Source organism: Capra hircus, chromosome 2, assembly GCF_001704415.2.
Source record: "Capra hircus breed San Clemente chromosome 2, ASM170441v1, whole genome shotgun sequence".
In the NCBI taxonomy this organism is placed as follows: Eukaryota; Metazoa; Chordata; class Mammalia; order Artiodactyla; family Bovidae; genus Capra; species Capra hircus.
The window spans coordinates 15687167-15699186 of record NC_030809.1 but is presented as its reverse complement, the minus strand read 5'-3'; the positions used below and the strand labels follow the sequence as shown (position 1 = coordinate 15699186).

At 53.2% G+C, this 12020-nt stretch overlaps 1 protein-coding gene across 1 annotated transcript; it reads left to right on the top strand.

The window, feature by feature from the left end:
• LOC108633351 (intestinal-type alkaline phosphatase-like) lies at positions 1474 to 4455 on the top strand. The gene is made up of 11 exons (XM_018038236.1): positions 1474 to 1540; positions 1620 to 1736; positions 1851 to 1966; positions 2156 to 2330; positions 2409 to 2581; positions 2869 to 3003; positions 3092 to 3164; positions 3269 to 3403; positions 3495 to 3686; positions 3915 to 4031; positions 4160 to 4455. Exons 1-11 carry the CDS (start codon positions 1474 to 1476, stop codon positions 4453 to 4455), a joined length of 1596 nt encoding a protein of 531 aa, XP_017893725.1.

The following is a 12020-nucleotide window of genomic DNA, read 5'->3' as shown; positions in this document are numbered from 1 at the left end:
TTCTTTATGGTCCAATTCTCACATTCATATTCGACTACTGGAAAAACCATAGCTTTGACCTGATGGACCTTTGTGGGCAAAGTGATGTCTCTGCTTTTTAATATGCTATCTAGGTTAGTCACAGCATTTCTTCCAACGAGCTAGCATTATTTAATTTTGTGGGTGCAGTCACCATCTACAGTGATTTAAGAGCCCAAGAAAATAAAATCTGTCACTGTTTCCACTTTTTCCTCACCTATTTGCCAAGAAGTGATGGGACCGGATGCCATGATCTTAGTTTTTTGAAGGTTGAGTTTTAAGCTAAGTTTTTCACTCTCCTCTTTCACCTTCATCAAGAGGCTCTTTAATTCCTCTTCACTGTCTGCCATTAGGGTGGTATCATCTTCAAATCTGGGGTTGTTGATATTTCTCCCAGCAATCGATTCCAGCTTATGAGTCATCCAGTCTGGCATTATGCATGATATACTCTGCATAGAAGTTAAATAGGCAGTGTGACAATATACAGCCTTGATGTACTCCTTTCCCAATTTAGAATCAGTCCAGTGTTCCATGTCTGGTTCTAACTGTTGCTTCTTGTCCTGCATATAGGTTTCACGGGAAACAGGTAAGGTGGCCTGGTATTACCACACTTTAAAAATTTTCCACAGTGTGTTGTGATCCACAGAGTCAAAGGCTTTAGCATAGTCAATGAAACAAAAGTAAGACATTTTTCTGGAATTCCCTTGTTTGTCTATGACCCAAGAGATGTTGGCAATTTAATCACTGGTTCCTCTGCCTTTTCTTAATCCAGCTTGTATTTCTGTAAGTTCTCGGTTCCCCCCTACTAGCCCTTTATAGAGACCTTACACATACACACACAAATAGCCCAGTGCCCACCTGACCTGCCCAGGCCAAGCCTGGTGAGGAGCTGAGCAGGGGCGGGGCAGCCTGGCCATTCCAATGTCTCCCTGTCTCCGGGCCTCAGGGCAACAGGAAAGCAAACACAGGCCTGGCCCAGTGGCCAGCGTCCAACCCCACCTCCCTCTGTACTCAGAACCAAACCAGGCTAAAGCTGACTTTCAAAAAATATGGAACATATGACCAGAAGAAAAGATGGTTCTCCCACAGGACTTGGTGAGCAGAGGGATGTGAGGAGCTCTTGAGAGGACCTGGAAAATGTTCCTCAGGCCAAAGACAACTGCACCCTATTCCCCACCCCACCCTGAGGAGACCACCTGTGAGGGAGGGACCTGCCTCCTCAGGACCCCTGCTGGCTCAGCCACACCCACCATGTCCCTCTAGCAACAGGGCTCAAAGTCATATGGCAGGTGAGGGGCAGGGTGTGGCCACCTGGGGCACTGGGAGGGACACGGAGACTTTTATAGCAGGGAATTAACCCAGGCAGCTAGTACTGCAGCCAGTCCGTGGTACTCCAGCCTTGTCCAAGACCCGGCCTCCCCAGGTCCCATCCTGACCCTCCGCCATCACACAGCCATGCAGGGGGCCTGCGTGCTGCTGCTGCTGGGCCTGCGGCTACAGCTCTCCCTCGGCCTCGTCCCAGGTAACCAGGCAGCTCCCGGGGAACCCTACTCACCGGGGCGACCCCAGGCTGACCCGACCTCCACTCTCCCCTTGAGCAGTCGAGGAGGAGGACCCCGCCTTCTGGAACCGCCAGGCTGCCCAGGCCCTCGATGTGGCTAAGAAGCTGCAGCCCATCCAGACAGCCGCCAAGAATGTCATCCTCTTCTTGGGCGATGGTGAGTGCGCTAGGCCAGTCCACCCCCTGTCCCCCCACAACCCTGGAGCCCTGGGCTGCCGGCTGACCCAGGCTGGCCCCAGGGACTCAGAACTGACACAGTGTGTACCTTCAGGGATGGGGGTTTCCACGGTGACAGCCACTCGGATCCTAAAGGGGCAGATGGCTGGCAAGCCGGGACCTGAGACACCCCTGGCCATGGACAAGTTCCCCTACATGGCTCTGTCCAAGGTAAGGGCCGAGTGGCCTACTATGGTCTACACCAGAGGGGTGGGTGTGGGCCTAGGGAACAGTGTACGAGGGAAAGCCCCTGGAGGGTTAGGGGCTGAGATAGGGGCCAGGGGCTGGAGGATGGACTCAGGGCCTGGGTCAGGAGCTGGATGTCTACCCCGGCAAAGCTGAAGGCATCTCTGCCCCCAGACATACAACGTGGACAGAGATGTGCCTGACAGCGCAGGCACAACCACCGCCTACCTGTGTGGGGTCAAGACCCGTATGAAGGTCATCGGTGTAAGTGCAGCTGCCCAATTCAACCAGTGCAACACGACATATGGGAACGAGGTCACGTCTGTGATGAACCGGGCCAAGAAAGCAGGTGGGCTTGGGCATCAGCTTCCTGGCAGGGACAGGTTCAGAGACCTCGGTGGCCCACCGTGACCTCTGCCACCCTCAGGCAAGTCGGTGGGAGTGGTGACCACCACCACAGTGCAGCACGCCTCCCCAGCCGGGGCCTACGCGCACACGGTGAACCGAAACTGGTATTCGGATGCTCAGATGCCTGCCCAGGCCAAGAGGGAGGGCTGCCAAGACATCGCCACACAGCTGGTCTACAACATGGATATTGACGTGAGTTGTGACACGAAAGGCAAGAGGCAGGGCTGGGCAGAAGGGATGGGACACACAGCTGACAGTCCTAGGTGACCCACAGCCCTGGGGCCTTGGGAGGTCTCTGTTTGCAGGCAGCATTGTTGGCAGAGGTTGGGGTGGGGTGGGAGTGGGGTACAATGCAAGAATTAGAAGTGGGGACAGGCCTTTCTCACAGACCTGGTGGGTGAAGAGTCTGGGGGCTCTGCGTAAGAGGAGCAAAGGGCCAGCCAGGACCCAAACCCATCTGCCTTAATCTCTGGTCCCAGGTGATCCTGGGTGGAGGCCGAATATACATGTTTCCTGAGGGGACCCCAGACCCTGAATATCCATACAATGTAAGACAGAATGGAGTCCGGAAGGACAAGCGGAATCTGGTGCAGGAGTGGCAGGCCAAGCACCAGGTGATGGGGGCTCACAGGTGCGGGGGTACACCGGGGCCGGGCCTGGGGTGTCCGGCTATGGACTGAGGCCTGGTTCTGCCCCTCCCAGGGAGCCCAGTATGTGTGGAACCGCACAGCGCTCCTTCAGGCGGCCAATGACTCCAGTGTAACAAAACTCATGGGTAAATCCACCCACCCACCCCCACTGTCCTCCCCAGGAAGGGTGCCACAGGCCCCCCACCCCCATCCCCAGCTTGCAGGTCACCACTTGTCCCATTTCTCACAGGCCTCTTTGAGCCAGGAGACATGGCCTATGACATCCACCGAGACCACATCAAGGACCCATCCCTGGAGGAGATGACAGAGGCAGCCGTGCGTGTGCTGAGCAGAAACCCTCAGGGCTTCTTCCTCTTCGTGGAGGGTGAGTGGCAGCTCCTCGGGGATCAGAGGGGAAAGGGGTGGCACTCAGGGTGGCTTTTGCATCACCCACCTTCCACATGACCTTCTTGCAGGAGGCCGCATTGACCACGGTCACCATGAAAGCATAGCTTATCGGGCACTCACCGAGGCGGTCGTGTTCGACAACGCCATCGCCAAGGCTAGCCAGCTCACCAGTGAAGCAGACACACTGACCCTCGTCACTGCCGACCACTCCCATGTCTTCACTTTCGGTGGCTACCCACTTCGTGGGACCTCCATCTTTGGTAAGCCAGGGATAGTGGCAAGTTCTTGTCCTAGGTTATGTTGCACGAAGTGCTCTTGAGTCAGCTCCCTCATCTGCAAAATGGAGTAATATTAATAATAGCAGCTGCCCTGCCTGGCTCTGGTAAGGATTAAGCCAGTGAACAAACAAGAGGAGCCTGAGCTCGGCACACAGGAGGCACCCCAAAGGATCGGGTCAGTGTGATCACGGGGTCCCCTCTACCCTGCAGGGCTGGCTGATGGCAAGGCCGGAGATGGCAAGCACTATACCTCCCTCCTCTATGGCAACGGCCCAGGGTATCGGCTGTACATGGGCTCACGATCTGATGTGAATGAAAAGCAGAGCAGTGAGTGCAGTGGGCGGGGCCTGGGGAGAAGGGTGGGGGGCGGATGGGAGGAGGGGAAGACACCACTGGAATTCCTGGGAAGGGGAGGCGACTTCCCTTCCTTCCCTGAATCCCCTCCCTCCTCTCAGTGGACCCTGAGTACCAGCAGCAATCCGCAGTGCCCCTAGGGGGCGAAACCCACGCTGGTGAGGACGTGGCAGTGTTTGCACGAGGCCCGTGGGCACACCTGATGCACGGCGTGCAGGAGCAGACCTTCGTGGCGCATGTCATGGCCTTTGCTGCCTGCGTGGAGCCCTACACCACCGACTGCAACCCTCAGCCCCCCAGCGGTCCCTCGGACGCTGCCCACCAGGCGGCCTGCCCATCCTCACTGGCACTGCTGGCCGGGGCCCTACTGCTGCTGCTGGTGCCCACCCTGCACTGACCCCCACCCACCCGGGCCTCAGGGCCTCCTCCCCACCCCCAACCTTGATAGACCCAAACCACCCTGGAAGCTGAAACCCTGACATTCCTGTGAGAGCCACAGTCCTCAGTGCCCCCACCTCGGTAGCCTCAGATTTCACTGGAGCTGCCCCAGACCCCAGGAAAGGCAGGGGCTCAGACCACCCAGTCTCTTCTCCCCACCCAACAGCCCTGCCTGAGGACTAGGCAGGCACCAGAGGTGTCCCCCAGGGGACCAGGACCTACAAAGACCCCTACTGGGGGCTTCCAGGAGGCATAGCTTCGGGTTGCCTGACTTCCGGGAGGCGTGGCTCGAGGAGGCGTGGTTTCTGAGAGGGCGTCGCTCCCAGGGAGCTGTGGCTTCCCCTCCTCGTGGAACCCACCCTGTGGGCACCTCGCTGGCCAAGGAGACGTCTGGGTCCAGGAGCGCTGGGGGATCCTGGACACACAGTACTCAGCGGCCCCTCCTAGGAGACAGGGACACAGAGAAGAGGACACTTGTCCCAGGTCCCTCAGCTGCTGTGAGGGTGGCCCCAGTGCCCCTTCCAGGCTGGGGGATCCCAGGAGAAGCGGGGAAGCTGGGGGTGGGGACACAGGCCCCGCATGCCTGGGAGGGAGGAAGCAGCCCTCAAATAAACTGTTTCAAGTGTGATATGTATGGGAGTATATGTGTGGGAAGAGAAGCCCTTAGCAGGTGGGGGCACAGGGTGTGTGTGGCGGGGGATGGCGGTTTGGGGCGGGGATGTGATTTACATCAGGAGGTCAGGGAGGGTCTGATGAGGGGCTGACATTGAGCAAAGGCCAAAGGGGATGAGGGTGGGTAGAGCAATGCTGACGGTTGTGAGGGAGCGTGAGGCCAGCAGCGGTACCAAGTTGGGGCTTTCCCCTCCCAGAAGCCAGGCTTTCACCTTCTCTGAAAACAGAAGGACATTCCTGAGCCCCAGTGCTCACCCCTCCTACCTCCCTGCCTGACGCCCAGGTGGTCATCTGGTGGCTTATCACCTCCTTGGTCCTGTGAGGTCCACTCGATGCAGCCCTCAAGAGATAGGAACACACATAAACTTGTGTTTGCTTCTTGCTGCCTAGTTCCTGGGGCAGGGCGTGCGGGGGGTAGACATTCATACCACTCCCTACAGGACTCAGTTCAGTTCATTCAGTCAGTCATGTCTGACTCTTTGCAACCCCATGGGCTGCAGCATGCCAGACTTCCCTGTCCATCACCAACTCATCACCATCACCACCTCATCACCATCACCACCTCAGCTTGCTCAAACTCATGTCCATTGAGTCAGTGATGCCATCCAGCCATCTCACCTTCTGTCTCCTCCCCCCTTCAATCTTTCCCAGCATCAGGGTTGGAGGCAAAAACAGGAAGTGGGGAGGAGGTCCAGGGAACTCTTCTTTCTAGAAAGGGACCCTCCGCTTATGCGAAGTGCTGGGCTTGGGGGCAGGGGCAGTTTTAGTGATTTAGTCGGTAAGTCGTGTCCAGCTCTTGCAACCCTGTAGCCTGCCAGATTCCTCTGTCCATGGAATTTCCCAGGCAAGAATACTGGAGTGGGTTTCCCACAGGATCTTTAACCCAGGGATCAAACCCAAGTCTCCTGCATTACAAGCGGATTCTTCACTGACTGAACCCCTAGGGAAGCTCCCCCCACCAGTCGGAGAGCCTTTCTGTTCCCAGCTACTGTCCTGCTCCACCTGAGGATAGAATTCTCACTGGATCCCGCAGGGGACATCCTGAGAGTGGGCGGTGGGGTGCAAGCAGAAGACATCTCCCCATGGGTCAGCTGGGCTTCCCTCATAGCTCAATCGGTAAAGCATCCGCCTGCAATGCAGAAGACCCGCATTCGATCCCTGGGTTGGGAAGATCCCCTGGAGAAGGAAATGGCAACCCACTCCAATATTCTTGCCTGGAGAATCCCATGGACAGGGAAGCCTGGCAGGCTACAGTCCCTGGAGTTGCAGAGAGCCAGACACAACTAAACCACCACCATCACCTATCAGCTGGTGCTGAGGTGGCCTTAACATTGCCCAGCCAGTGGCAATGCCTATGTCAATGTGAAAACTTTGTCTCACCTCTTGCTGAGCATGGAACCAATAGACACCACCAACCCAAACATGTGAGAAGTAAGGTTTTATTATGATTAGCTGAAACTAAGAACCCTGGATCTCTCCCAGAGCAGTGTCTCCTTGAACAGAAAGACTGGGGGAATTTTGTTTTAATCTTTGAAAATAAATATTTATTTTTAATTGATGATTGGTTTACAATATTGGTTTGCTTTCTGTCCTACATCAACATCCCTCCTTGAATCTCCCTCCCAACTCCTACCCATTCCCACCCCTCTAGGTTATTACAGAGCCCCAGTTTGAGTCCCCTGTGTCATACAGCAAATACCCATTTAAGTCAAAGGGAGTTTTAGGCATATTCCTGAGGGGCTTGAGCAGAGGAGAATTCAGCATAGGATTGGAGCAAGTTCTATAGTTAGTGGCTCAGTCCTGTCCAACTCTTTGTGACCCATGGACGGTAGCCATCAGGCTCCTCTGTCCATGGAATTCTCCAGGCAGGATTGGTGGAGTAGGTCGTCATTTCCTGCAGGGGATCTTCCTGACTCAGGGATTGAACCTAGGTCTCCTGCATTGCAGGCAGATTCTTTACTGTCTGAGCCACCAGGGAAGCTTCATTGAAATCAAGAGGGTCAAAACCATCATTCCACCCTCCACCTGGTAGGGGCCTTCAGCAATTCGCCAAGATTTATTTGTGTAAATCCCTTAAAGAGGGATTAGAGCTCTGCTTATCTGCACTACTGTTTGACTGCATTTTTTCCTGCATTCCTTTGTCCTCTTAAGATAAGTAATTCCTGAGACCTTTTCAAGGTCTAGCACTGAGCTCAGGCTGAGACTGAAAATAACTTAGGTCAAACTGGCTTCTCTTATTGTCTTAAGCTCTTGGACAGCAAGGAGCAAGGTTTGATACCAGCCAATTCTAAAGGAAATCAACCCTGAATATTCATTGGAAGGACTGATGCTGAAGCTGAAGCTCCAATACTTGGGCAAACCTGTTTCCAAGAGCCGACTCATTGGAAAAGACCCTGATTCTGGGAAAGATTGAGGGCAGGACAAGAAGGGGGTGACAGAGGATGAGATGGCTGGGTAGCATCACTGACTCAATGGACATAAGTTTGAGCAAACTCTGGAGATGGTGAAGGACAGGAAAGCCTGGTGTGCTGCAGTCCATGGGGTTGCAAAGAGTCGGTTGTGACTGAAAAACAGCAGTAAATACCAAGAAAACCATTCCTAGTCTCTTCCTCCGGGGACTCCCTAACTTATCAGCTTACACCTACACAGGGCATCGTGACAGAGGGGGCTAAGACAGGGCCCAGAGAGCCCAGGGTGGTAAATGGGGACACTGGTAGAGGGTGCTGGGCTCCAGATGAGACCCCACAGGGCTAGGCCTTCTTCCCAGAGAACAGAGAGACCGTCCCGCACAGAGCTGGCTCCATGGAGCTGGCCATCCCCTGGCCCCAGGCATCTAAAACCCCGGAGTGTAGGACTGGAGGTGTTATCTCTTACTGCAGAGCAGAAGCCATGCTGCCTGCTGCCTGGTCACCCCTGGGCCCCAGGGGAGGGAGCATGACAGCCTCTCATCTCACTTAGGTGACTCAGGTCCCGGGGGAAGGGGGGGCCAGGTGCTCTGGTGGGAACTTGGACAAACATTTTTATTTGCTGCAATGACATGTGGTTTGTATTTGGTCTCAGGCCCTGCCCAGGCCCAGGACAAAATTCACAAGAAATCAAGCAGGAGCATAGCTGATGATCACATAATGTCATCCTAAGAAGAACATTCAAAGACACTTTAGGAATTTCCCCAGTGATCCCAGTTGTTAAGAATACCTCTGCCTATGCTGGGAACCTGGGATCGGTTATCTGGTCCAAGAAGTTCCCGCATGCTGCAGGGCAGCTAAGGCTTTGTGCCACAATTACTGAGCCAGCGCTCTAGAGCCTGCTCGTCAAAACTACTGAGCCCACAAGCTCCAGAGCCTGTGCTCTGCAACAAGAGAAGTCACCATGAGGAGAAGCCCTCACATCACAGCTCAGAGTAGCCCGTGCTCAGCAACAGAGAGTCAGTACAATGGGAATAAATACAGTTTTTAAAAAAAAGCAACTTTATACTCCACTCCTATCAGAAGGGCTAAGATTGTAAAATGTCAAAAAAAAAAAAAAAAAAACCAGCATCAACATCAAATGATGGTATGAATGGAGAGAAGCTGAATCCCTCATACATTGCTGATGGGAATGCAAAATGGTATGGCAGTTCCCTTTGGTTATTTTTTTTGAGCGGTGATTGGGATCAGGGTGAGATATTGTAAAACAAAAATCAAAAACAAAATTAACATGCAACAACCACGAAAGTGAAGTGAAAGTTGCTCAGTCGTATTAAACTCTTTGCAACCCCATGGACTATAGAGTACATGGACGTCTCTAGGCCAGAATACGAGACTGGGTAGCCATTCCCTTCTCCAGGGGATCTTCCAAACCCAGGGATTAAACCACATTGCAGGCAGATTCTTTACCAGCTGAGCCACAAGGGAAGCCCAAGAAGAGCTCAGTGGGTAGCTTGTCCCTTCTCCAGAGGATCTTCCCTATCCAGGAATCAAACCGGGGTCTTCCGCACTGCAGGCGGATTCTTTACCAACTTAGCTATGAGGGAAGCCATTGCACTCCTGGGGGCTTACCCAGAGAAACAGTGCAATGAAATGCTCACACAGAAACCCATTTGTGAAGATGTGTGGCTGTTTCCCTTTTTCTCTTTGGGCCTCGCTGTACAACTTGCAGGATCTTAGTTCCCTGACCAAGAATCGAACCAAGACCCACAGCAGGGGTAGTGCCCCTTCCTAACCCCAGGACCACCAGGGAATTCCCACAGCAGCTTTATTGATCACAGCCAAACCTGGAATCGGCCCAGAGGTCCTTCCACACGTGAACAGTTAAGCACGGCCTAGGCTCCACTCCATCCCAGACACAAGGAGTCAACTCCTGAGCCCTCCTCCAGGGAATACCCGGGGAATTAGGGTGAGTAGGGGAAAAGCCATTCCCAAAGACTGGGTGATTCCATTCCTGTAACTTACTTGAATCCACAGGGTTTCAGGTTTTTGGTTTTTGTTTGTTTGGGTTGCACCATGCAGCATGCAGGGTCTTAGTTCCCAGGCCAGGTATGGAGCACCCACTGCCAGCAGTGGAAGTGTGGAGTCTTAACCAGTGGACCAAGGGGGAGTCTCTAAAATGACATTTTACAAACACAGGAAGCTATTAGGGACAGAGGGCAGGGATTATACAGGCGTCCTAGGGGCTGGAGCTGTTCAGTGTCCTGACTATGGTGTGATTACATGAACCCACATGTGCGACAGATGGTACAGAACCCACACACACGCAAGTGAGTGCAGGTAAAACGGCCGACTGAACAGAAATGTGAAAATCCGAGTTATACCGTCAGAGAAGATTGGAGAAAGCATGCAAGGCATGTCTGTATTATTTCTTAAAACCACGTGTGAATCTACAGTCATTTCATGTCAAAAATTCAAATTTAACAAAGGGACTGGGAATTCACTGGACCGAAGACAAAATTGCAGTAATAAAAATTTAACCTATGGACTGATCAAAAGAATCAATCAATTAATTAAGGGCCTACCCAGGAGTTAGTCCCTCCTGACCTTTAGCAAAGAATTTTCTGAGCACGGGACTATGCGGTGGACAGAGGCAGCTGTGGAGCAGCTGGCAAAGGCAGCAAGGATGCCCCCCACCCCCAGCAGGCAGGTCCTCTAAAGCAGGGGTCTCCAACCTTTTCAGCACCAGGGACCAGTTTCCTGGAAGATAAACTTCCCACCAACTGGAAAGAAGGGGGATGGTTTCGGGATGATTCGTCGATTACATTTTATTGTGCACTTTATTTCCAATCAAATTCCGCCGCTGATGTAACAGGAGGTGCCAGTCCTCAGTCTGGAAGGGTTGGGGACCCTTGCTCTAGAGGGTAAGTAGAGGATACCCTGGGTCAGCGTGCTGAGTGAGTGAACAGCAGGTCAAGGCTAGAAGAGCTCAGAGGCTCTGCCTGAGGGGAGGGCACGCTGGGGAGGGGGCTACCAAGGTCCACTGGGGTGGGAGCGACTGGGAGGAAAGGCTTTTTGTTGTTGTGTTGTTGTTGGACATGTACATACTGCTGTTTAGCATTTAGTTATGTATTTTTGGCTGTGCTGGGTCTTCCTTGTTGCATGGGGTCTTTCTCTAGTTGCAATGCAGAGGCTTCTCATTGCGGTGACTTCTCTCCTTGCAGAACACACGCTCTAGAAGCACAGCTTCAGCAGTTGCAGCACTTGGGCTCTGTGGCTGCAACTCATTGGCTCTCCTGCTTGCAAGCTTCTGCAGCTGCAGCTCAGGGGCTCATGAGTTGTGGCTCCCAGTGACTACAGTGTTTGGCCTTCAGCGGTTGTGGCACACAGCCTAAACAGTTGCAGCTCCCAGGCTCTAGAGTACCAGCTCAGTAGCTGCAGCACCCAAGATTAGTTGCTCCACGCCAAGTGGAATCAACTCACCAGGGATCGAACCCATATCCCCTGCACTGACAAGCAAATTCCTATCCCCTGGGCCACCAGGGAAGTCTGCAAATTTTCTTAATTCTGATAAAAAGCACTACATAGAAATGACCATCGTGGGACTTCCCTGCAGTCTAGGGGTTAAATTCCAGTTCAGATGGCAATGGCACCCCACTCCAGTACCCGTGCCTGGAAAATCCCATGGACGGAGGAGCCTGGTAGGCTGCAGTCCATGGGGTCATGAAGAGTTGGACACTTACTGAGCGACTTCCCTTTCACTTTTCACTTTCATGCACTGGAGAAGGAAATGGGAACCCAGTGCTTAGTGGGCTGCCATTTATGGGGTGGCAGAGAGTCAGACAGGACTGAAGCGACTTAGCAGCAGCAGTGGCAGCAGATGGCATAGATTCCACCCATGTTTGGGGAACTAAGATTCAGAATGCTCTGTTGTGTTTTAAAAAAAAAAAAAAGAAAGAAAATTTAAAAGGGAAAAAAAGTTACCATCTTCACCATTTTTATACCCAGACCATTAATGTTCTGCAGAAGAACTGATGCGTTTGAATTGTGGTGTTGGGAAGGACTCTTGGGAGTCCCTTGGACTGCAAGGATATCCAACCAGTCCATTCTGAAGGAGATCGGCCCTGGGATTTCTTTGGAAGGAATGATGCTAAAGCTGAAACTCCAGTACTTTGGCCACCTTATGTGAAGAGTTGACTCATTGGAAAAGACTCTGATGCTGTGAGGGTTTGGGGACAGGAGGAGAAGGGGACGATAGAGGATGAGATGGCTGGATGGCATCCCTGACTTTATGGACGTGAGTCTGAGTGAACTCCAGGAGTTGGTGATGGACAGGGAGGCCTGGCGTGCTGCGATTCATGGGGTCGCAACGTGTCGGACTTGACTGAGCCACTGAACTGAACTGAACTGAACTGATTCACATAGTTGGCCACAGATCTACAGAACT